This window comes from Saimiri boliviensis, chromosome 2 (assembly GCF_048565385.1).
Source record: "Saimiri boliviensis isolate mSaiBol1 chromosome 2, mSaiBol1.pri, whole genome shotgun sequence".
Lineage (NCBI taxonomy): Eukaryota > Metazoa > Chordata > Mammalia > Primates > Cebidae > Saimiri > Saimiri boliviensis.
In genome coordinates this window covers 128,990,088-129,016,907 of record NC_133450.1, presented here as the reverse complement: position 1 = coordinate 129,016,907, position 26,820 = coordinate 128,990,088, and the positions used below count along the sequence as shown (strand labels likewise).

The 26,820-nt window shown below is 45.4% G+C and overlaps 1 protein-coding gene across 1 annotated transcript in view; it reads right to left on the bottom strand.

Moving 5' to 3' along the window:
• Window positions 1-22,328, bottom strand: part of DYNC1H1 (dynein cytoplasmic 1 heavy chain 1) — an 86,943-nt gene extending 64,615 nt beyond the window's left edge. Inside the window, exons 1-8 of the mRNA XM_039462777.2 lie at window positions 21,947-22,328; window positions 11,461-11,548; window positions 8,146-8,319; window positions 7,654-7,909; window positions 7,077-7,263; window positions 4,031-4,302; window positions 3,712-3,939; window positions 658-1,734 (exon numbers count right to left, since the gene is read on the bottom strand). Coding sequence (XP_039318711.1) covers window positions 658-1,734; window positions 3,712-3,939; window positions 4,031-4,302; window positions 7,077-7,263; window positions 7,654-7,909; window positions 8,146-8,319; window positions 11,461-11,548; window positions 21,947-22,202 — 2,538 coding nt within the window. The 5' untranslated portion in view covers window positions 22,203-22,328. The remainder of the gene's footprint in view (window positions 1-657; window positions 1,735-3,711; window positions 3,940-4,030; window positions 4,303-7,076; window positions 7,264-7,653; window positions 7,910-8,145; window positions 8,320-11,460; window positions 11,549-21,946) is intronic.
• Window positions 22,329-26,820: the final 4,492 nt, after the last annotated feature.

Sequence of the window (26,820 nt, the reverse complement as noted above, 5' to 3'; positions counted from 1 at the left end):
ATACTTAATATCTGAAACACCCACTCTGTTCCTTTCATTCTCACATACGTTCTTCTCAAATATTATAAATTAACAAATGCTCCAGGTGCAGTTTCTTCCTTAAGTAGCTAATCCTAGCTGCTGGGGTGAGAACACTAATCCCTAGGAAATGCATGGAACCTCACTAGCTTCTCTTCTCTTCCCTTACTCCAATTCACAGGAAGGGTGGCCACTGACTGGCACATCTGGGAGAAGGGAATAAACGTGCTCTGCTTAGCTCCTCCTGCGCCTGGGGAGCCAGCCTCACTGCTGCATGCATCTGGTTTGCTGGCAGCCGTAGTCTCTGGGTGGATCATTAGCAGCCTTCGTGGCTGCAGACCTACAGCCTGCTGCACATTCAGCTGCATCAGCAATAAAGCTGCATTCTACTGTCAGACTCCTGTGTCCTTTAGCTCTCCACTTGTTTCTAAACTCAGCTTGTTACTTAATGGCCTCCCTAAAGCCCCTGTACCATTAAACAGCCTGGTGAGGACAAAGGCTCCTCCTCCTTTGCAGCTCACATGGCCTTATGCTGCATCAATCATGCATGCCTTCTATGGGAGAACCAGTGTTTTAACTGAGTTCACGATTAGTGTTTCATTCATTACCAGGACACCTGAGGACTGCATTACAGCATACCTTTTCCTGGAAGTTGAAGACTGTCTCTGCTAAGCGCTGTACATACGGGTCAAGTTTGTAGGACTCCCACACCAATGCAATGCCTTCTGCGATCAGGGCCTGCACTTCCTTTTTCAAGCCAGCCACCAAAAGCGAAATGGTGTTCCGCTCCTCCACCTTCTCACAGGTCCGTTCGTAGGTACGAACGCTCTCGATCAGTGAGATGGCAAACGGGTAAAGCTGGTTCGCTTGATGGGCTTTGTTCACAATCGCCAGTGGGACTCGGAAACCAAGCCACTTGAGGTTCCGGACTTCTTTGGAAAGCGTGATAATCTCAGGAAGAAAGTTAACTTTCAGCTTAAGCACATTTCCAGTTCGGCCCCGAACCCGAGTACTTTCGATGGTGAAAATGCGTCCCGAGACACCGAGGTTGCGCTGCTGCACCTTCCTCGCCCAGTCATCAAAGATCTCCTGTGTGTTGAGCTTCATGCGGAAGCTGTCTCCGTCCTGCTTCAGCTTCTGCCCCTCCACGTGGTTTTCCCAGCCCTTGCCAAGGACATCTTCCACTCGCTTCATGTAGGCTGTCAGCTGCCTGTCGATCTGTTTGGCCCAGATGATAGACCCCGACACGGGGGGCAAGTCACGAACATGACTCATCTTACAAGCCTGACTCTGTGGGTACTGGACCTTGAACTTGTCGTGAAGAGACTCGATGTCATCTTTCACGCGCTGGATCAGCTGGGTCTGGTACTCGCGAATGGCCCCACGGATGTGAGGCCTGACAAACAGCGCATTGAACCTGGAGAAAATCCTGAACATCTCGTTGGCATTCTTGGCTGTGCCAAGCTGATCCCGAAGGCGAGCCGTGATCCGGGTCTCCACTCTGTCGATCCTCTCGTCGTACCTCTTCATCGCAGCCTCCCAGGCCTCTGTGCCCTCTTTGGAAACATCCAGTCCATCCACTTCCTTGACGTTCTCGTAAGCAAGGTTTACTTCCTCAATAGCATTCGCATCTGCAGCATCAAAGAGAACCTCAGCCACTTTCATATCTTGGGGTTCGGGGACTTCTCCTTGATTCTGTTGGGCAACTGCTGTGACCTAAAGAGAAAAGATATGTAATCAAGAAATGTTGACCAAATGAAGGTTTTAAAACTTATTTTAAGCCAGGTGCAGAGACTCATACCTGTAATCCCAGCACTTTGGGAGGCTGAGGTGGGCGGAACACCTGAGGTCAGGAGTTTGAGACCAGCCTGGACAACATGGTGAAACCCCATATCTACTAAAAATACAAAAATTAGCTGGGCATAGTGGTGTACGCCTGTAATCCCCAGTACTAAGGAGGCTGCACAGGACCATCACTTGAATCCAGGAGGTAGAAGCTGCAGAGAGCAGAGATGTACCACTACACTCTAGCCTGTGCAACAGAGCGAGACTCTGTCTCAAAATAAGTAAATAAAATAAACTTTATTTTTTAAGAGGCTTGCTCTGTGGAGCCTCTAACTGCTAGGCTCAAGCAATCCTCCCACAGTGCTGGAATTACAAGTGTGAACCACTGTGCCTGGAAGACTTTTAAAATTTCATTACACACACCACACAAAAGCTACCAGTTGGGAATACAGATTTTTAAACTTTCAGTCGAACATTTAATAACCACAACTTAGCAAAGCCATGTAAAATACTATAGAGTATATTTTAGCTCTGTACTGCAAAGATTTTTCAGACAATGTGGTTTTGTTGGACTAGATTTTTTAAAAGAAGAATGAAAGATAAATTCTGAAGAGAAAAAAACATATACAAATTAGTAATTTAATTACTTTGATAAATCTCAGGCATATGTAATTACTCTCCATCTTTTACAAAGGAGCACTCTCAGAAAAAGAGATTAAATAAAGTGTTCCCATTATATAACTAAAAAATGGTAGAATTAGGATTTAAAACCTGGGGAGTCTGACTGTAGGGTCCTTGCAAGATGGGGGAAGAGATAAATGGATGGAGAACACTGAAGATTTGGATGGGCCAGGCATGGTGGCTCACGCCTGTAATCCCAGCACTTTGGGAGGCCGAGGTGGGTGGATCACTTGAGATCAGGAGTTCGAGACCAGCCTGGCCAACACGGTGAAACCCTGTCTTTAATAAAAATGTAAAAGTTAGCTGGGCATGGTGGTGGAAGCCTGTAATCCCAGCTACTCAGGAGGCTGAGGCAGAATTGCTTGAACCCCAGAGGCAGAGGTTATGCCAAGATTGCGCCACTGCACTCTAGCCTGGGTGACAGAGTGAGACCCAGTCTCACACACACACACACACACACACACACACACTCTCTCTCTCTCTCTCTCTCTCTCTCTCTCTCACTAGATCTTAAAGACAGCAGTGACAAGACAAATGGAACAAAAGTACTTAACAATGCAAAACAGGAAGAGTTAATTTTTCAAAAAACACATTAAAAAAATTAATATGGGAAGGGCGTGGTGGCTCATATCTGTAACACCAGCACTTTGGGAGGCTGAGGTGGGTGGATAGGAGTTTGAGACTAGCCTGGGCAACATGGTGAGACCCTATCTCTACAAAAAAACCCCACCCTCCACAAAAAGAATTAGTTGTGCATGGTGGGTACATCTATAGTCCCAGCTACTGAGGCAGGAGGCGAAGGCTGCAGTGGGCCAAGATCACTCCACCGTGCTCTAGCCTAGCCTACAGAATGAGACTGTCTTAAAAAACAGAAACAGCTGGGCGCGGTGGCTCAAGCCTGTAATCCCAGCACTTTGGGAGGCCGAGGTGGGTGGATCATGAGGTCGAGAGATCGAGACCATCCTGGTCAACATGGTGAAACCCCGTCTCTACTAAAAATACAAAAAATTAGCTGGACATGGTGGCGCGTGCCTGTAATCCAGCTACTCAGGAGGCTGAGGCAGGAGAATTGCCTGAACCCAGGAGGCAGAGGTTGCGGTGAGCCGAGATCGCACCATTGCACTCCAGCCTGGGTAACAAGAGCGAAAACTCCGTCTCAAAAAAAAAAAAAAAAAAAAAAAAACAGAAACAAAAACAAAACACTGATTTTTAGAATGCAAATCATACCTGTGGCCTCAGGACCCTGACGATAACAGCTCTCAGCTGTTCATGCTGGCGTCTAAATTTTCTCATCTGGTCAAGGCGAGCCTGCAGCTTCCTGTGTGCAGGGTTGATACGCCACACCATCTTCAGATTCTCTTCCCTTTTTCTTTTGACGATGTCTCTCAACAATACCTGAAGTTTCTCATACTCATCATCCCAGGTCTGAAAAACTTCAAAGCATGCTACCATAACCTAGGATATAATTTCAAAAATGAAGCTCATTATTAGGACATATTTTCATCTCGATGTCTTGAGGTTGGTTTTCTTATATATCAAAACTTACTTTTTCAAATTCTTCATAAGCAACATGCATCAATTTTCTAGTGCCCAATACTTTGAGTAATTGAGAACTCAAGTCTCTTGAAATTGCCTCCACCAAACGCAGTGCCCTCTGAATAGGATATTTTGTGTTTCGGATCTTTCGCAAATGGGTGAAAATGGCAACAAGTGCCTGTCTTATTTTGTCCAGCTCCGTGGCAGACAGCAAATCATTCAGAGGGAAGTCTTTCATCAGAGGATTATAGTCATTCACGGTTTCCAAAGCCTGTTTTAAACCTGTATTAGCAGAGAAAGAGTTAATGGTTTTCATATAAAGTAACAAAACTAAGTAAACTAAAATATGCCATTATGACAGAACATTTTGATGTTGCAAAAGATCTAGCAAGACAACTGTTCAGATTTGAAAAAACAACATGTTATTAACAGGATAAACCCAGTGTTGTTCCATTTTTGCTTACTTAACAGTCATCTCATACGTACTCTAAAGGCGGAAGGTGGCAGCCTCAGAGAATTTGCCTTTTTTGCTTTGCTTCCTGTGTCAGTGGTCCCCACCCTTTCTGGCAACAGGGACCAGTTTTGTGGAAGACGATTTTTCCATAGATGGTGTGGGGGGGTACTTTCCGGGTGGTTCAAGCACATTACGTTTATTGTGTACTTTATTTCTATTATTGTCATTACATACTCATCATAACGTAGAATCAGTGGGAGCCCTGAGCTGGTTTTCCTGCAACTAGACGGTCCCATCTGTAGGTGACATGATGGGAGATAGTTACAGATCATCAGGCATTAGATTCTCATAAGAAGTGCACAATCTATATCTTGCGCATGCGCAGTTCACAACAGGGTTTGCGCTCCTAAGAGAATCTAATGCTGTCACTGATCTGAGAGAAGGCGGAGCTCAGGCGGTAATGCCCATTCACCGCCGCTCACCTCCTGCTGTGCGGCCTGGGTCCTAACAGGCCACGGACCAGACTAGTACCAGTCTGTAGGCCTGGGTATTGGGGAACCCCGTTCTATATTATTTTAATGTCTTATCAGTAACAAGTTTAGAAAAACTAAAATTTTATCCTTGAGAACATTAAAATTTAAGTTTTACATTCATGGCTTAAGTTACGTGAATGTATTACTAACTATGGACACAGAATCACGAAAGCACTTGAGTCCTAATCTATTTATTGACTTCCTTTGGCATAAGACCAAAAAAAGTATCAGGAAAAAAAAAAACAAAGGTTGCAGAGGTATTAAAAAAATAAAGGAAGTTTACATTTTGGCATAGTGAGTGCCCAGGTAATGTGTACAATGTGATCTAAGTAACTAGAAGGTTTCTACTTGCAATTTCCTCTAACATTTAAATTGTGGATATCACATCTTTTTGGGGGGAAGTAAGAATATGACGATTACTGGTGTCTTAATTACTTGTTCTAACATGTTTTTTGTGAGCATAGAGTTGAACAGAGACGCCTAATAATGTCTCATAATCAAACACTGTGTACCTAGTACATGCTAATGCAGCTCAGTAAAGTTTTAAAGTTTTTAAAAGAATTTAAAAATAATCATCATAGGGCTGGGCACGGTGGCTGAAGCCTGTAATCCCAGCACTTTGGGAGGCCGAGGCAGGTGGATCACGAGGTCAAGAGATCGAAACCATCCTGGTCAACATGGTGAAACCCCGTCTCTAAGAAAAATACAAAAAAAATTAGCTGGGCATGGTGGCGCGTGCCTGTAATCCCAGCTACTCAGGAGGCTGAGGCAGGAGAATTGCCTGAACCCGGGAGGTGGAGGTTGCGGTGAGCCAAGATCGCGCCATTGCACTCCAGCCTGGGTAACAAGAGTGAAACTCCCTCTCAAAAAAAAAAAAATCATCATCATCATCATAATGACTGTGAGCGGTGGCTCACATCTGCAATCCTTGCACTTTGGGAGGCCAAGATGGAAAGATTGCTTGAGACTAGGAGTTCAATACCAGCATGGGCAACATGGCAGGGCCTCATTTCTATAAAAATTTACAATTAGTTGGACATGGTGGTGCATCCCTGTAGTCCAGTTACTTGGGTGGCTGAGGTGGGAGGATTGCTTGAGCTTGGGAACTCAAGGCAGCAGTGAGCTATGATCATGCCACCATGCGCCAGCCTAAGCAACAAAAAGTGAGACCCTCACCTGTTAAAAAATAAATTTTAAAAAGAAAAAAAAAACCAACATCACTGGCACTGGTCTCCACTCAGAAAACTAAATTCATTTTGGCTACTTATCAGAATAGGGAGGAAGAAAAAGAGAAAGGGCAAGTAAAAAGAGGAAGAGAAAGTGGTACTGACCAGCTCTTCTGCCACAGTCCTCTGGGCAAATAACTTCTGCTTTACTTAAACTACCTTCTTGCCTGGCCTGTGAAAAGCACGCCTGACTTTGTGCTAATAGTACAGCCAACTACCAGCTCCATGAGATGACTCACGGAGCCCGTCAGTGGGAAACAGGAGGGAATCTGGAGGAGGGAATCCATGCTATATCTAGAGACTGTTTCATGTTCTTAAAACCCCTGAAGCAAAAGGGGAAAGGTAGGTATGTAGGGGAATGATTTTCATTACTTGGAAATGAGGGAAAGATAAGATGCGATGTTTAAGAGAGGAAATCGTTAAAAACAACAGTATATCTACGAAAACTATAGTTTTTGGCCAGGTGTGGTGGCTCACACCTGTAATCCCAGCACTCTGGGAGGCCAAGGTGGGCAGATCACGAGGTCAGGAGATGTGGACCATCTTGCCTAACATGGTGAAATCCCATCTCTACTAAAAATACAAAAAAATTAGCCAAGTGTGGTGGCACGTGCCTGTAGTCCCAGCTATTTGGGAAGCTGAGGCAGAAGAATTGCTTGAACCCAGGAGGTGGAGGTTGTGGTGAGCCGAGATCGCACCACTGCACTCCAGCCTGGGCAACAGAGTCAGACTCCGTCTCAAAAAAAAAAAAAAAGTAATCTATAGTTTTCTAAATTATCAAATAAGATCTCATAAAAGCCAGATCAATAACTTACTAATCAGATTATTAGTTCTAGTTGTTACCTGTGTCAGTGTCAAAGCTAACAGTGGCATGGAAGCGTTTGCCATGCTTCAAGATATCCAGAGTCAAGAGAACTTCCGGGCTCTCCCGTTTCTCCTGGATGCGGTATAACGCACGCTCCAAGTTCAGCCAAAAACTAATTTCCTGTAAGGCAGTTCCTGATGCAGGATCTCGATCCAGTTTGGTCACCTTTGAAGATAAAATAACATCCGAGGGTATTCACTATTTAAACAAAGGTAGAAAAAGTATCATTAACTAAACACATGCATTACAAATTAGTTTCAAAATTTCAAGTAGATTTCCTTCCCTGTAAATCAAAAGTGGTCTGATTTGAAATCAAAGGTATGAGACTGCTGAGATTAATGCTCTATCAGGGTGACTATTTAAGCAATCTCACACTGTTCCCTGACCATTCCACCCAAACCAGGGCCAGTCCTCCACTGAACAGCCCCAGGACCAGGAGGAGGCACCACTAACAAGTTATCACAGAATTTACCTCACTGGCAAAATCCAGATCAGTTTTCCCAAAGATACTAAAGAGTAACATAGTTTACATAACTTTCAATCCTGTGCTCTTACTTTTTGAATTTCTCGGATCCAGCGGTTAACCCCAGACTGTAACTGATTAAGAAACGTTGGGTCTTCGACCTTATCTCCAAAGTCTGTAACTTTTGGCTTTTCTCCACGCTCATAACACTGTTTTGCCACATTTGTGATAATGGGATGAATTGGCAGGCTGATCTCAGGAATTTCAATATTTTGCTGCAAGTGAAGGAGTCCCATTTCAAGTTCTGCAATCTTCTTTTCAACTGAAGGAGCCATTTTATCACCATCCCTAAAAAGAAATGAAATACCTCAAAATCTAGTGTGCTATTGGTCTCCAAAGAGATTCTATCATTTCAGGTCTGTCAAACAGTAATGACACACATATGTATTAATGCACAGAGTTGATATCCCCTTGGTTCACCAGCTTTCCCTCCCAATGCCCAAGTTTTACACCAAGTTCTATGCTACCTTGTGAACATTAAGTGAAATGTAACATTCAAACCACAGAAGGAAAATGGTTTTTACCTGTCTGCCTTGCCGGACTCTCTAATATAGGACTTAAAAAAAGGAGCCACTGCATTGCTAATGAAAGAATGCAATGTTTCGTAGGGCGAGTCTTCACTGAGTGTAAGGACTCGGAGCTGGGAAGATACAGGTTTATCCGCATCAATCACAGGAGTACGTTTAATGAATGCCAAGCTAAAAAGAAAAGCAAAAGAAGAAATTAGAAATGTTACTTTCCTAATTAGGCTTATTACTTTAAAAATCATACTAAGAATACACTGAAGTGTTGCTTTTCTAATAGTGAAATGTACTGCTTGTCTTTCTTTAGTACATGAGACTACTGGATCGAGGTTATGTTATAGAATGTGAACAAACAGGAAACTAGGCAAAGTTAACTTGTCTCATATATGGGTTGAATTCACAATATTGGCCTAAAACTAACCTGTCCTAGAAATACAAGTTATAAGCCAAGAAATACTCAAATTTGATCTTATACTAATTTGGAACATTTATTTACTGTACTAAGTAAACAAAAGTTACTCACTGGTTAAGGTGGCGAGAGGCCATTCCAGGCTCCCCCGAGTCTGGTCCTACTCAGCACTTCCTGTTCCACCTCCTGCTATGCACCCTCTTCCCCACCCTGAGACACCACTTAGACCCGAAAACATATGATGTGCTTTGTGTCTCTGCTTAAGAAATCTACATTTATCTGCTGAAATTCTAACTCTCAAACTCAATTTCAGTGTGACCTCTTCTGTGGGCTTCCCCTAATCAGAAGCAGTCTCTCCAGTCTTCATGTTTCCATTGTATTTTGACAAGTATTATGATTAGTTATTATCTGCCAATCTTTCTCCCAAAGGTAAGCTTCTTGGGAACAGAAAGCAGGTTTTATTTCTTTGTATATTACTCTATACCTACTGCCATACCTTGCACACAACAGGCACTCAATGTTGGTCAAATTAATGCCTTCAAGATCATGAATAAAATTTGAATTTTCTAATTCCCTTGTGAGTACTTTATATACAATACTTCATAGATTTGGCTCAGTGGTTCACACCTGTAATCCTAGCACTTTGGGAGGCTGAGGCGGGCAGATTCCCTGAGGTCAGGAGTTCGAGACCAGCCTGACCGACATGGCAAAACCCTAGCTCTACAAAAAATCAGGCCAGGCACAGTGGCTCACACCTGTAATCCCAGCACTCTGGGAGGCCAAGGCGGGCAGATAACTTCAAGAAGTTATTCAAAAACTTAAAACACTGACTCTACTAAAAATTCAAGAATTAGTTGGGCATGGTGGTACATGCCTGTAATCCCAATTACTCAGGAGGCTGATGCAGGAGAATCACTTGAACCTGGGAGGCAGAGGTTGCACCACTGGACTCCAGGCTGGATGACAAAAAGAGACTTCGTCTCAAAAAAAAAAATAATAACAATTTTTTTAGAAATTAGCTGGGTGTAGTGGTGGGTGCCTGTAATCCCAGCTATTCAGGAGGCTGAAGCAGGAGGACTGCTTGAGCCTGGGAGGAAGAGGCTGCAGTGAGCCAAGATTGCCCAACTGCACTCCAACCTGGGCTACAGAGTGAGACTCTGTCTCAAATCAAACAAACAGGCCAGGCACTGGTGGCTCATGCCTGTAATCCCTGCACTTTGGCAGGCCGAGGCGGGTGGATCACGAGGTCAGGAGATCAAGAGCATCCTGGCCAACATGGTGAAACCCTGTCTCTATTAAAACAATACAAAAATTAGGCAGGTGTGGTGGCAGGTGCCTACTGTCCCAGCTACTAGGGAGGCAGAGGCAGGAGAATCATATGAACCAGGGAGGTGGAGGTTGCAGAGAGCCAAGATGGTGCCGTTACACTCCAGCCTGGTGACACAGTGAGACTCCCTCTCAAAAAACAAACAAACAACCCAAAATAACTTTATATAACTGTAAAGTCAATGGAACTTCCTGATGTACCATACTGAGAAAGAACAAAGTCACAATAGCATTTCTGACAAAATAGTATAACCTGTATCTAAACATCAGGCAAACCCAACTGAGGAATGTTCCATGAAGCTATTTGTTTACAAGTGTCAAACATGTCAGTGTCATAAAAGGTACACAAAGGCTGAAGTACTACTCCAGATTAAAGGAAATTAGAACGACAGGAAATTGAAGTGTGATCCTGGACTAGACTCGGAATCAGGGGAAAATTACTATAAGGGATATTATTGAGACAATCTGAACATGTACCATAATCAGAGAATACTGCAGCAATCTTAACACTTCTTGAATTTGATCACTGTACTGAGGCTATGAATGAGAACGTCCTCATTCTCAGGAAATACACACAAGTATTTAGGGATAAAGGCACATACTGTCTATAAGAAACTGTCAAATGATTCAGGGGAAAAATGATTATGCAAGAGTGGCAAACATTAACAACTGATATCTGCGAGTTCTATATAGTATTCACACAACTCTTCTGTAACCTCAGATACTCAAAATAAGTTTAAAAAAACCAATGCAGAATCCATTATGACATTTACATATTTAAATCTGGATATGTCTACTAGAGTATAAATTAGCGTGGTCTTTCTGAAAGGTGAAAAATCTGGTAACATGCGTTAAAATTTTTAATGATGTTTTATATGTGAACTAGTAATGTTGCCTTTAGGATTTATCCTAAAAAGAATCAAACCTATACATAGAATGTATACTAGTTATTTGTAAAAATGAAAAATCAGATATCCAGCTGTCCCTTGGTATACATGGGAAACTGGTTCCAGGACTCCCTGGGATGCCAAAATCTGCAAATATTAAGTTGGTTATATAAAATGCACCGTATTTGCATATAACCTATGCACATCTTCCTGTATACTCTAGATTCTTTACAATCCCTAACACAATGTAAACACTACATAATAGTTGTTACACTGTTTTTTACTTGCTTTTTAATCTTTGTATTGTATGTATTGTTTTTCCCCCCAAATATTTTCTACCTGTGGTTGGTTGAATCTGCAGATGTGGAACCAAAGATTTAGAGGGCCAACTATATTCTGGGTATTATCAGGCATGTTAAATATATTATAGCTCCAACACAAGATAGATGCCATGATATGTCAATTAAAAGGACAGTATTTTAGAGTTTATACTGTTTTGGAAATCCTCTTAATTTGAAGACATGAAATCAAAGACACCGAATTTAAAGACCAGAAAACTTTGAGTGTTTTCTTAATGTGTTAAGATGTATATTAATTCTCTTAGCAAGAATTTCTGAGTTTGAAAAGAAAAAAGATTCATATTAATTCTCACAAATTTATAATCTGAGATAATGGTATATTCATACTACTCACCTATTGGATTTAACCCCATAATGAATGTCTATATTGATGTTATAGGAAATGAATTCTTTTTCTTCTTCTCCTTCATCACCAACGTCCTCTACAAATCATAATAAATGTATCAAATTAATATGAACATTTCCAATTTCTTATTAATCAACTGCTTAGACAATTACTATCCTCTCCCCACTCCCAACCTGACATATAAACACCTATATGACTTGACACTATTTTTCTCTTCCTACCCATATTTTTCCTGATTCCTGACTTTGCTATGTGACTTTGGGCAAGGTGGTTAAATTCCTGACTTTCTTGTCTGTAAAGCGCAGTAGTGTGGGCATCCCAGGACTTCTGCAAGGATAACTGAGTTGACGCAAGAAAGCACTGGAACGGGGCCTGGCCGTGGGCAGTGCTAGCCGGTGCTGGCTGTGGCCAAGTTCTCAGCATCCCACCCCAGTGGCTCATCCACTGTGCTTCAAACACAGAAGTCACTTTCCACCCCTGCTCTCAAGTATATTCTGCTCAGCTGTTAACTTAGCACCACTGGGTGATGGGCATTTTACTAAGCAACTTACAGCTATCATACATTTAACCCTATGGGGTTGGTGTGACTATTATTATCCTTGTTTTCTTGGTAAGGAGTATCAGTAACTTGCCCACAGGCACGTGGCTGGGAAGCAACAATGTGAGGATTCAGAAGTTTGTGATTCCAAAGTCTAGGCTCCTCACCAGGATGTAGCATGGCCGGTCTTCATCAAGGCCAGGCCCAGGGCAAACCCCAATCAAGAAAACTATCAAGAAATGTCCCCAGGGTCACCGAGAAGCATTCGTCTAGCCTTTCACTTTGCTGCACCACAGCACTTATCTGAGTCTGCTCAGGGTTTGACTTATGAATGTATCTTCCTTCCCAACTTGAAGTCAGGAGTTCAGTACCAGCCTGGTCAACACGGTGAAATCCCGTATCTACTAAAAATTCAAAAATTAGCCGGGTGTGGTGGTAGGTGCCTGTAATCCCCGATATCTGGGAGGCTGGGGAGAGAGAATTGCTTGAACCTGGGAAGTGCAGGTTGCAGTGAGCTGAGATCTGTCTCAAAAAATAATAAAAATAAAAATAAAAACATGCTGGGTGCGGTGGCTCACGCCTGTAATCCCAGCACTTTGGGAGGCTGAGGCAGGCAGATCACAAGGTCAGGAGATCGAGACCATCCTGGCCAATATGGTGAAACTCTGTCTCTACTAAAAAATACAAAAATTAGCTGGGGGTGGTGGTGCGCGCCTGTAGTCCCAGCTACTTGGGAGGGTGAGACAGGAGAATTGCTTGAACCCAGGAGGTGGAAATTGTAGTGAGCTGAGATTGTGCCACTGCACTCCAGCCTGGCGCCTGGCAACAAAGCGAGACTCTGTCTAAAAATAATAATTAATTAATTAATTAGATTATCTATCAAGAGAACATTTATTCTTACAAATTAATGTTTTGGGTATAATTTTAGGAAGAGGAAGGAGTAGGTGGCAGAACATTCTGGTATGCCAGATACTTCCTAAGCTATTTTTAAAAATGACGATTTAAAAAACTAAAGAAATCAACGTTTTCCTAACCACTCAAATGTAGCTAGATTACAAGAGAAATCATACTGCCTGAAATCAGCCACACATGATTACAACCTGTAAAATGCAAGCATACAGAGAATAAAGAAATATCTCCAAACTGAAACAGCTGTCAAAGTAGTGGGATGATTTTCTCCCTCAATTTTCTGGACTTTCCATAACATTGTTCCATCATTTATATTAAATATACCATCAAAATAACACCAAAACAACATATAGAAAATAAAATTAACATTCTATCATGATCAAAAGAAATCACTGATACAACTAAAAATATAGCTTCTGAACTCTGAATCATTTCTCCCCCCCCCCATAAAGACCTATCATTAACACAAACAAAATTATGCAGAAATTGCACAGTCCGGACACAGCATCTAAGCACATGGCCTGTACCTCCTAATGCAAACCAGGTTAAGGGAACTAGGCACCATTCCAAGAGATGAGTCACTGCTGTGTGGCCAGCGCTCCAGCTCTGTACTGGGAATACTGCAATGCAGTAGAATGCTGCTTCGGCTCAGGAAGGCACACCCAGTGACATAATCCTCAGACAGCAGTAATGCAAACAGACATTCCCCACTGCTTTGTTAAATTCCAACTTCTCTTAATAATAACTTATAGAAGTCACTATGAATCAGTTATAGAAAACATCCTGGACCAGTCTTTTTGCGCATATTCCCCATAAAGACACAGATCAAGCCCCGTTGAGTATGTCTGACTCCCATTTACAGACATACAATTTAGGACATCGTTTCAAAAACTGCCATCAAATAATAATCTTTCTACCTCTGTAGAAACTTAAAAAGAAATTGTCCAGGGAGGAAAGACACTTGATTATTAATTTTTAATAACAGAGGCGATCAACCCTGTTATATTTAGAAGTTTACATACAAACACAATCTGAATGTTTTATTAGGTAATATCACTTTCAGTAAAATTTGAATCCATTTCCTGATGCTTGATAAAGTTACTAGTTATACAAAGTTACTGTTAATATGTAACAGACCAATACTGTACTATCTGTCCATGCAGTCAGAGAATCAAAGTACTGGGCCTGCTGCATGAGTCGCTTCCCTGCAAGCTACACTGATACATATTACAACAACTTGTCAACACTTCTTTGGTTAACTTCTGAGAATTTACTGAATTTCTAGAGATATTCAAAATGGCATTGAGCACTAATCTGCGTATACCTTCATTGATAAACTAGTTTAATGTATTTCAAACTACTAGTAACTTGTATCTGTAAACTGTGAATTAGGTAAGCATTACATTACGTCTTTTTATTTATTTTATTTTATTTTATTTTTGAGACAGGGTCTCACTCTGTCACCCAGGCTGGAGTGCAGTGGTGCAATCACAGCTCATTGCAGCCTTGACCCCTCTGGGCTCAAGTGATAATACTACCTCAGCCTCCTGAGTAGCTGGGACTACAGGCGTACGTTACCACACCTGGCTAACTTTTGTATTTTTTGTAGAGACAGGGTTTCTCCATGTTGCCCAGGCTGGTCTTGAGCTCCTGAGCTCAAGTGATCCACCTGCCTCAGTCTCCCAAAGTGCTGGGATTACAGGCATGAGCCACTGCACTTGGCCAGCATTATGTCTTCTTTAATGAAATATAAAAACCATGCAATTTCAATTTCCTTAAGAATTATACCACCCTCGGCTGGGCGCAGGGGCTCAAGCCTGTAATCCCAGTACTTTGAGGGGCCAAGGTGGGGGGTCACTTGAGCTCAGGAGTTTTGAGATCACTCTGGGCAAGATAGTGAAACCCAGTCTCTACAAAAAATACAAAAATTAGGGCATGTGAGCACAGGAGATTGAGGCTGCAGTGAGCTAAGATCGCACCACTGCACTCCAACCTGGGTGACACAGCAAGACCCTGTCTCAAAAAAAAAAAAAAAAGATACGGCCCTCTCCTGAGTAAACAGGGCATGCCCTCTCAAAGCTGGTGAATGGGCAGTTGGAAAAGGGACAAAGCAGACTGGTGAAGTGCCAGGCGAGGCTGTCTGGCTCCTGCTCACTCGCTCATTCCCTTACGTACTCTTCCCTCCCGACTTTCTCCCAGCCACACAGCAAGTCTCTCTTTGGTCTCAAAGCCATTCATTTCCTTTGGCCCATACATCCTACCAAATTACAGGTTAAAAGTTCCTGGGGTTCTCTTTATCTTTTGTCTTCTTTCCCTTTCAAAATCCCAAATATGGGCCAGGCATGGTGGCTCACGCCTGTAATCCCAGCACTTTGAGAAGCTGAGGTGGGCGGATCACCTGAGGTCAGGAGTTTGAGACCAGCTCGGCCAACATGGTGAAACCCCATCTCTACTAAAAATACAAAAATTAGCCAGGCATGGTGGTGGGCGCCTGTAATCCCAGCTACTCGGGAGGCTGAGACAGAAGAATTGCTTGAACCCAGGAGGCAGGGGTTGCAGTGAGCCAAGATGGCGTCTAGCTTGCGTGACAAAGCAAGACTCCATCTCAAAAAAAAAAAAAATCCCAAACATACTAATATCACATTATTTTGGTCAATCACTATCATACACGTCCTCCCATTATTTTCCTGCTTTAGTTTTTCCCCTTTCTTGTCTCTGGTGCTTTCCTTGTCACCTTGACATCCACCCTTTTCATCCTTCTTCTGAGGAGCCATGACTTCTTTGCCATAACCACACTCCCTGCTCTGAAACAAGGCTCAGAAAGAAGATGAGAAAGTCTGAGCATTCTCTACCTGAAGACTTCCACTGTAACATCATTAGGAGCATGCAGGGAGCACGAGATCCCATATCATACTTATTTAATGTAAACTGGAGTTCATTTTGGTATTTCCAGAAAAGAAAAGAAAAAAGAATTTTTAAAAAACCTAGTAAGTTGGCTGGGCGCGGTGGCTCAAGCCTGTAATCCCAGCACTTTGGGAGGCCGAGGCGGGTGGATCACAAGGTCAAGAGATTGAGACTATCCTGGTCAACATGGTGAAACCCCGTCTCTACTAAAGATACAAAAAATTAGCTGGGCATGGTGGCACGTGCCTGTAATCCCAGCTACTCAGGAGGCTGAGGCAGGAGAATTGCCTGAGCCCAGGAGGCGGAGGTTGCAGTGAGCCGAGATCGCGCCATTGCACTCCAGCCTGGGTAACAAGAGCGAAACTCCGTCTCAAAAAAAAAAAAAAAAAAAAAAAAAAGAAGTGATAACTGTTTTCCCTGTGCTGTACATAAATTTCGTTTACTATGCTACATTGCACACTCAAATTTATCTTGCTGCAGACGGTGTATTCTATAAAGGGTGTAGGCCTCACCCACAGTGTGACAGCATGGGCAGTAAGAACCTCGCTGACGTGTGAATACCACTGAGTCCAGAGCCTGGTAGCGAGGTTTGTTCTCTCCTTTCAAACTGGAGGCCCCTGCTGCAAACAAACGCTGCCAGATCTTCAGTCAGGCCAAGAAGCAGCTGAATCTGATCCCCTGCTTTGTGTCTGCTGGAGATGGAGGTACTGTATGGCCTGGAGCAACACTGTAGGGCCTGCATCTGGCACTGTTCAATTCAGATCTTACTTGGGACAGAAAGAATAACTGAGAGCCCTAGAACAAACTAGGTCACAGGGATCGATATAAGTTCTATTCAGTGAATGTAGATTACAGTAAACTGAAGAAAGAAGGTCCAGATTTCTAAATAAAATGTTTTACTATAAAGCTGCTTTAGAAAGAAGGTCTTCCAAAAACCATTAGCACAATTTTCTACTTAACCAGGAAATACTTCTCCTTGAAATGCATGAAATCATATTGATATGTTGTGTTAGAGATTACACTGATGAAACTACATTTCTTCATCCTTTAGAATTAAATCCTCAGGCTGGATGTGATGGCTCATGCCTGCAATCCCAGCACTTTGGGAGGCTGAGGTAGCAGGATCACTGAGTCCAAGAAGTTCAAGACCAGCCTGGGCACCATGTGGAGATCCTGCCTCTACAAAAAATACAAAACTGAGCCAGGCATGGTGGTGTGTGCCTGTAGTCCCAGCTACTTGGGAGGTGAGATGGGTGTATCACTTGAGTCCAGGGAAGTTGAGGATGTGGTGAGCTGAGATCATGCCACCGCACTCCAATCTGGACAACAGTAAGACCCTGTCTCAGAAAAGAAAAAAAAATTCCAAGTCTCAAACACTGGACTGTTAAACAAACACACACACACATACACACACACACGGGGGGCACACACACACACACGCACACATACACACATAGACACACACATGTGGCTGGGCATGGTGGCTCACACCTGTAATCCCAGCACTTATGGGAGGCCAAGGCAGACAGATTGCAAGGTCAGAGATCAAGACCATCATGGCCAACATGGTAAAACCCTGTCTCTACTAAAAATACAAAATTAGCTGGACATGGTGGCGAGCACCTGTAGTCCTAGCTACTTAAGAAGCTGAGGCAGGAGAATCGCTTGAACCCAGGGGTCGGAGGTTATAGTGAGCTGAGGTCATCCTACTGCACTCCAGCCTGGCGACAGAGAGAGACTCCATCTCAAAAAAAAAAAAAAAAAAAAAAAGGAAAAAAAATTAGAATATGAACTGGGAGCCCAGGAGGTTGAGGTGGCAATGAGCCGTGATTGCGCCACTGCACTCTTGCCTGGGCGACAGAGTGAGATCCTGTCTCAAAAAAACAAAACAAAACCCTCTCCCCACAAAAACAAAAACAAAACCCACCAAAACCACACACGCTCGTACAGACCAACCAACCTAGCACCTGATTCCAGGCAGGTCATTAACAAGCTGGAGAGCACAGACAAGTCATGGAGCCAGCAGTTCCATCAGCTGTGAACTGAAGCATACGCCACCCAACGGGGATAACACACAACCAAAAAATGGTACCTGAAGTAAGAGATTCTACAAAAACGTCGCTAACATAAAATGGCTAGTTAAGTAACTAGCATCTGTTTTGTCACCATACTGTAAGTATACTATGAGGAAGATAATTTCCTATGGGCCAGGAACTTCAGAAAGATTTATCTTTTTAAAACAAGAAGCAGACTGGTCCGAGTGCAGTGGGGTTTACAACTGATTGATCACAACCAGTTACAGATTTCTTTGTTCCTTCTCCACTCCCACTGCTTCACTTGACTAGCCTTAAAAAATAAAATAAAATAAAATGAGAAGCTATAAGTGAACATTCCCTTTCCCACAGATTCTCCAATTCCTATCAAGATAAGTTGTTAAATTTGCAATATTTATTCTATAATTTGAGTAATGCTGTACTTTATTGAATTTAGAGATAGGTCTCACTCTGTTGCCCAGGCTGGGGCAAAGTGGTGTGATCCTAGTTCAACATAGTGTCAAACTCCTGGGCTCATGCAGTCTTCTCAAGGAGCTGAGACTACAGGCATGTAACACTATGCCTGGCTTATTTTTAAATTTTCTGTGGATAGGGTCTTGCTATATTGCCCAGGCTGGTCTTGAGCTCCTGGCCTCAAGTGATCCTCCTGCCTTGGTCTCTCAAAGTGCTGAGATTACAGCTGTGAGCCACTGTACCTAGTTCAATGCTGCATTTTAACAACAAAAGTTTACAGCTAGCTGGGGTAGCTAAAACAAACAAAAAATATATATAGCTTCAAATAAAAATGTTTCTATTATTTGGCTGGACATGGTGCTTCACATCTGTAATGCCAGCACTTTGGGAGGCTGAGGTGAGCAGATCACCAGTCTGTCCAACATGGTGAAACCCTGTCTCTACTAAAAATACAAAAAATTAGCCGGGTGTGGTGACACGTGCCTGTAATCCCAGCTACCCGGGAGGCTGAGGCAGGAGAATCGCTTGAACTTAGGAGGCAGAGGTTGTGGTGAGCTGAGATCACTAACTCCAGTCTGGTCAACAAGAGCGAAACTCAGTCTCAAACAACAACAACAAAAACAAACCCAACACAAAAAGGCCAGGCATGGTGGCTCAGGCCTATAATCCCAGCACTTTGGGAGGCTGAGGGGGACAGATCACCTGACGTCAGGAGTTTGAGACCAGCCTGGCCAACATTTTTGTCTCTACTAAAAATACAAAAACTAGCCAGGCGTGGTTGCAGGAGCCTGTAATCCCAGCTACTCAGGAGGCAGAGGCAGGAGAATTGCTTGAACTCAGAACCTGGGGGCGGAGGTTGCAGTGAGCTGAGATGGTGCTACTGCACTCCAGCCTGGGAAACAGAACAAGATTCCATCTAAAAAAAAAAAAAGCGGGGGGGACCCTTTTTCATTCTAAAAAAAAAAATTAAAAATTAAAAAAATTAGAAAATGAACTTGGAGCCCAGAAAGTTGAGGTGGCAATGAGCCGAGATTGAGCCACTATACTCTAGCCTGGGCGACAGATCTGTCTCAAAAAAAAAAAAAAAAAAGAAAGAAAGAAAGAAAGAAAACAGTTTCTATATTCAATTACAAGTGCTTGGATACCTCCCTCCATTTAAAAAAAAAAACGGGATGGGGGAAGAAATAAAATAAATAAAAGCACTACTGTCTATTAAATAAATGTTTTCTATATTAATGCAAGCCTACCTTTCACTGTAATTAACGACTGGATACACACATTTGATTAAATGTACAAATGCCAATGCTAACTCATAAAAGCCACTGATTAGAAAGCCCTCCTACAAAAGTCCTGGGTCTGTACTTAAACCTAAGGTGTCCCCGAGAAGCCAGGCTGCTAATAAGACAAACAGGCCATATATCATAGGACTGCATTAATTTTAAAATATTTCCTTAGATTTTTGTAAGTGAAAAATAAATTACAGACAGGTTGAATTGGTAGAACTACTTCAAGGATTTTTATAAATACAGGAATGAGGTAGGATTTCAATTTTACATGGTCTCATTTCTTAGTCAAGTTTCAAAAGTGCAAGTCATTATGGAGCCAAGATTTGGATATCTGCACATTTGTTTTGCTGAAAGGAAAAAAGGTTCCCATAAAAAAATACAGAGATTAATTTATACCAGATAGTGCGCCATATAAATACAGTCCCTCTACCCTAATAATTTTAGCAATGTTCAATTTTAAGATGCCTGGACAAAGCGAATTACTAGTGATCACTCTAGAAGCAAAACATAAAACTTAAACTTTTTTTTTCCATAAAAAGAAATGGTGACCCAAGGTAAAAAACAAAAAACACAAAACACCTGACCCCAATACACAAACCATGCAATAAAAATGTCAAGGATTAGCCATGGTCAAGCTACATAAAATATGCAGATCAAAATGTACTTTAATAAAATGAATATGCATTGAAAAATGACCAGAAAGACACAGACCAAAATGCTGACAGTGATTATATCTGGGTCAAAGAATTCCCAGTGACTTTTACTTCAGCTGTATACTACATTTTCTACAATGACTACATATGTTTTTTGGAAAAAAAAAAAAAAAAAGAGCAGATGAGTTAATTTTTTTTTTTTTTTTAACTCTTGTGGCTTCCATTCAGGAGTAAATAACCCCAAATATCACAGTAAACAACCTTCAACAACATTAGTACTCTATGCTCAGATGGTTTATTTGCCTTCAACATTCCATGTGGATATAAGAGAAAAAAAAATTATTTTACACTCTGCTAATCTCTGGCAGACACCAGGGCTACAGAGAAGCGTCTTCTGAATGAGAATAGCCTTTGAGAGAAACAAACTATCAGAAACAGTTTGTGTTAAGGATGGGGCAGACAGTACAGGTTCTCTTACTGATAGAACCAGTTTTTTGAAATTATAAGAAGCTTGCTGGCAAACATTTTTAGACAATCTCCAAACCCTAGAGGCTAACCTTAACATTTACTTGGACATCATCCTTGGGTTCTTGGATGGACATGCCACACCCAAAGTGATTGTAATGAGCTACAACGAGGTTGCAATCAATCAATGAGAAAGCCTGCCTGCAGAGAAGCCCCAGACTTAGCTGAATGTAGCCTTGCTGCTGGGCGGTCATTATTTGAAGAGACAGTTGGAATATGCTAACTCTTGCCTCTTCCACCCACAACTAGGTGCCTAACCTGAATCCTTCTTTTTTTAATCTGTAAAATTAGACTCAAATAGGGTTATCATCAGGATTATCGAAGCATTAAACAAATATAAGGTATGATCAGTGAAAACATGCAGTGGACGGGGAACTGAAATACAGTCTAGTCTCAGGACTAGGATTAGCTAGTGACCTTGGGTGAATCACTTAACCTGAGCCTCAGTTTCCTCACGTGTAAAATCGGGATACACCCGTTCAGCAAGGATGCTGTGAGAGCTTCTACCTACAACAGTGATGCTCGTAGGCCCAGGACTGGCACCGTCGCTCCGTGGGCCTCGGTCTCCGGGTCCCCGCAAGGCAGGACCGGGACACCCGCCCCCTCGGGCCCCCTCCGACACGCCAGACCCCCTCCCAAGCCAGAATCCCGGCTGCCCCCGGCTCCGCGGGTCTGCCCCCGACACATCCCTCCCGAAGTCCGCTTTGCCTGGACACAAATCGAAACCGAAAAGCTCATGTGACACTGGAGGCCGGGATGCGGCCTCGCCCGCGCTCAGCCCAGGGAGACGCTGTCTCCACCCAACTCGGCCATCTTGAGAGGCCCGAGCAGACAAAGCGACCCCATTGTTTTGGGTGACGGCAGACGGGGCCCCCTCTCCCCTGCCCGAGACTAGGAGAAAGGGGCGCGATGGGGGTTCCGGGCCGGCCAGTGGGTGTGGCGAGGGCGAGCCCCGGGCGCCGCGCCGGCCTCCGCGGGGCGTCTGCGGCCCAGGGGACCTGGCCGGCCGGGCTCTGCCTACGCCGAGGTCACCTGCAGCCGCCGGGCTCCTCGCATCCCGGGGACATCTGCGGCCCCGGAGGACCTGCAGGCCCTGCCCTCCGCGGGGCTTGGCCCTGGGGACCCTCCGACCCCGCCCTGGCGGCCCCGCACCTTTGAGGGTGGAGCGCTCCACCAGCACCGTGTGGACCTGCGGGTCGGAGAGGAACTTGCGCATCTGCTCCAAGGCGCTCTTCTCCTCCAGCGCCGCCTCCAGCGCGGCCGGGGCCTCGCCGCCATCCTCCAGCAGCAGCGGCACCAGCTTGCGCAGGTGCTTCTGCAGCACCGACACGTCCGCCACGTTCTGCACCGCCGACACCTCCAGGCCGGCCGAGCCGTCCTCGCCGCCGCCGCCCCCGGGCTCCGACATGGCGCCGCGCTCGGGACCCTCCAGGAGCGATGGGAAGGCGACCGCGACTCCGCGAGACAGCGAGCCAGTGACAGAAACGGACGCCGGAAGCCAGACGGTCCGCTAGCCCAGCGCCGACTGAGAGCGGGAGCAGACTCCGCCCTAAAGTCAGTCACCGCCCGCCGGCCCCGCCCCGGCCCGGCCCGGCCAGCCCCGGCCCGCCCCGCCCGCGGCCGCAGCCACCCGCGCCCGCTCGCGGCCTCGGCGTCACGGCGGCGCGCGTGCGTGAGAGCGGGCTCGGCAACGCCGTCGCGCGGCCTTCTGGGACTTGTAGTCTCGGCGCTGGGCGGGGCCCGCAGCCTCCGCCCTGCTAGTGCTGAAGATGCGGACTTGGCTGGGCGGCGTCCTGGTTCTGCGCCCGGGCTCGGCGCGGGTGGTCAGCGGCCGCGTCTGTCTTCTTCACTGCGGTGGAGACAGCGAATAGCACACAGCCCGAGAAACTTTATAGTGAATAAGTGATGTTTTGGGCGAGCGCTAACGTTTAGTGAGCGCTTAGCCTGCGCCCGGCGTCATTCTAAGCTCTTAACCTCTCATTGAATGTTCTCATTGAATGAATGAATGACACCTATCAGGTACCAAAATACAGGCACGAGAAATGTGTTATTAGATATAGACGGGGGAATTGAGGATGCTTTCCAGAGGGGGAGGAGATGACGGGCGTGCTCAGAGGGTCCCCTTGCCAGGCTGGAAAGGGACAGGTGGGAAGGGGACCTTCAGGGCAGTATAAGGTTAAGCCAGGAATGACACCTTCACTGTAGGTAAAGTCAAGCTGGGATGGGATCTGGTTCCCAATGACAAAAATCACTGTCTTCAAGGACGCTGAGGGTACCAAGAGGGAGACCTACTGAGGGCAGCAGTGGTGCTCCTCCGCCTCCCAGAGCTGGCACTGTCATTCTGTGAGCCTCAGTATCTGGGTCCATACAAGGCAGGGGCTGGGTTGCCTGCCCACCAAGTTTCCCCCTAGTTCTGACCCACCACAACCTCCTCCCCTACACCAGACTACATAAAGGCCAGAATCCAGGCTGCCCAGCTGGGTGCAGTGGCTCACGCCTGTCATCCTAGCATTTTGGGAGGCTGAGATGGGAGGATTGCTTGAGGCCAGAAGTTCAAGACCAGTCTGGTCAGCAATAAGCGAGACTCCATCTCTGTGTATATTTAAAAATTTAAAATTTTGTAAAATAATAAAAGAAATAGAATTCAGGCTGCTCATGTTTGTAGTTTAGAGGTTCTTCTAAGGGGTAGTAATTGGCCTTTGAAAGTTCACATTCATAACTTCTTTCTTAAATTGGGTGGAGAGAGGGAAGCCAATGGCTTTTTTTTTTTTTTTTTTTTTTTTTTTACATCAAAGTGCACTGTCAGAGTGCTAAGTCCTGATTGGTGGAATGGTGATGGCATGATTTGATTCTCCCAAATCATCTTTGAAAAACTGTGAACATGCAAAAAGCTTATTCCTTGCCTAATTACCGGTTGCTGGGTCCCGGGGGGTTGTTGGAACATGGAAACTAATCAGATGATTCCTGTCTTTAGGGGTTGCTGGAACATGGAGACTAATCAGATGATTCCTGTCTTTAAGGAGCATGTGGAAGAGGGGACAGATTAATACCCCATCTTCCTGCCCTCCATCAGTCCACCCTGGTATGATGTGCCCAAGCAGTTCTGAATAATCTTCCCAGAAAAAAAATAAAGCAACTGCAATGAGTTTGTGCAATGATCCTAATAGTAATGAATAATAATGACACACCACTGACAGCAAATGCTGAGTGCTCATGGCGTGCAAGGCACCGTGCAGAGGGTTTCCCTCACATGTCCTTTAAGGATAGAAAGAGGGACAAAGAGGAAATTCTGTTAGGTGCAGGTCAGTGAACTCTGAATAGGTCATATACCAGCTGAGACTCAAAAACCTGCAGGGATGTGGCTGATGGGCAGGATGCCTGCCGGCTGCACCGTGAGTCAGCGCCAGGCTGGGAGTCGCAGCCACTCGGGATCCAAGGGACTCAAACAACTGCAACCTGGCCCCAGGCCAAGAGAGCAAACTGCAGGCTCCGGATTTGCGGCCCTGTAGGATAGGCTCAAAATGAAACAAGTTTGTTATTTCTTAGCGGATGGAAACCGAAGGAACCTGAACAATCAGTGCACAAGGATTCGTCAGTGGACCAAACGCGCTTGCTTTTTGTTCTGGAAAGATGTGTGTTGTATTTAATAGATAACGAGAAGAGCGGTCACCGCTGACTGGGTGCTGAGTGCTTTAAGTGCATTACCTGGGTGGCTGGCTGGGCTGCGCCAGGGCTGAAGGGTGAAGGGAGCCTCTTTCAAGGTGCCCTTTCTGCCTTCTGGCACGGGACTCTGACTCCAGCACACTCCCAGCTGACCCTGGTGGGGGTAGGGCCCCTCACCCAAACCTGGTCTCTCCCACCTCTTGTTCTGGTGCCTCAGCTTTTTCCTGTTTGTGGTAGAATCTGCTTGGACAGACTCTGGGCAGGGCAGGGGGTAGGGCAAGCTGGAGAGAGAATTCGTTCTGGATGGATGTGGGATGGCAGTGGCGGGTAGGGCACTCGCATCCTATCGGAAATCCGTGATGTACTGTCTCATGGATGAGATCCTGTCCCTTCCCTTAAAAATACCATACATAGGGTCTCCCCAAGCCCAAGTCCCAAGTTGGATGCCCAGTCTCATACCATCCTTCCCTTCCTCTCCCAACCCTCAGGCAGCACCGACCCCTCAGAGGAACCCCTGCTGGCCCAGCCCTTTTGGGCTCTGTGCCCAGGATCCCCGCTCTGCTCCCTGGAATTTCCACACTGGGCCAGGCGTGGTGGCGCACACCCTTGGTCCCAGCTACTCAAACGTCTGAGGTGGAGGTTGAGGCTGCAGTGAGCTGTGGTCTCGCTACTGCATTCCCACCTGGGCGACAGAGTGAGACCCCGTCTTTAATAATAATAATAAATTTTTAAAAAGAACTTCCATCTTGGGTTCATTCATTCATTCATTCATCCCCACTTAATGAGAGCAGGGAGGTCAAAGCTTCTCGGGATTCTCGGTACCAGCAGGGCCTGGACCAAAGCACGGGATTGGTTGGAGGGAGTGAAACCAATGCCTTACCCCGAGGAAGGGGCGCCACGGTGGCTGTGGGGACTTGGGGTGCGCCGTGGACCAGGACCTTCCTGGCCCCATCTCTGGAGCTGTCAGGGTGCTGCTGGAGGGCAGGGCTGGACTTCACAGGGTTGGAAAGGCTGCAGGACGCTTTCTGATGCAGCTCGTTCCAGGACCCACCCCCTTTCTGTCTTGATGCTTTGTCAGGTGAGCCTCAGGGTGAGGCTTCAGCCAGATGCAGTTCCTGGAGGCTTTGACCCCAGCAGGTTGACGTTTGAAGCGCATGGTGAGAACAGAACAGTCTCTTGTCGCCGCCTAGTGGCAGAGGAGGATACATCACATGAAATTTTTTTCTGCTTACAGGGGGCCCCCTCCCCATCCTGCTGCCCACCCATCCTGGTGACGCCAGCAGGCTCACCTTCCCAAGGTCACCTGGATCACTGGTCCAAGGTCACAGAACAAGTAATGACAATGACCAGAAGGAAAATGCCAGCCTGCAACCCACTGCCCACAGGGAGGATGTTAGTGAAGCTTGTCTCTTCCTGGGCAGACAATTCCCACCCGGCTCTCCTGACCCCCCGGGATTAACCCAGGCTGCCTGCAGACCCTCAAAACCTCTGACACCACTCTGGCCCTTCCCTCTGGCGATGTGTGGCCCCTTCTCTTAACAAAGCCTATCAGTGTCCCCAGACAGGAGCACTACTCCCTGGGGTGTGCTGGGCCCCGTCTCCTCTCGAGGCGTCACCTCTGAAATTCTCCCCTCGCTCCCAGATGTTCTCTCACCCTCCCAGATTTATTCCACTGATGTCCAAGCTATTCTATCCCATCTTTAACATGAAAAAAAGGAAGCCCTTCTGTAGCCCACTGCCAGCACCTCTCCACTGCTTCGCTGCCCTTTCCAGCAAAACTCCTTGAGAATAAGCATAGGTGGGCATTGCTCTTCCCACCCCATCCCCACGTTCCTGAGCAGGCACTCTCGGCAAGGTCACCAGTGGCTTCCACGTGGCCAAATCCAGGGACCAGTCCTCATCTTGCTTGACCCATGGACACATGGATGCAGCCGGCACGCCCTCCTTCTCTGAACACCAGCTTCCCCTGGCTTCCGGCAGCCACGCTCTCCAGATCCTCCTCCTCACTAAGGTTCCTTCTCAGTGTCTTCTGCTGGACCCCGCTCTTCCCCACCTCTAAAGGTGGCCTGGCCCTCAGGCTGCTTTATGTTCTATCAACACGCCCTCCCCAGGGCTCCTCTAGCCTTAGATTTTCTGTTTTCTGGTTTTTTTTTTTTTTTTTGAGACAGGATCTTACTCTGTCAACCAAGCTCGAGTACAGTAGCACAATCATGACTCACTGCAGCCTGGACTGCCCTCTCAGCCTCAAGTGATCCTCCCACTGCAGCCTCCTGAGTAGCTGGGACTACAGTCACGGGACACCACACCTAGGTAATTTTTGTTTGTTTGCTGTTATTTTTTGTAGAGATGAGGTTCTGCCATGT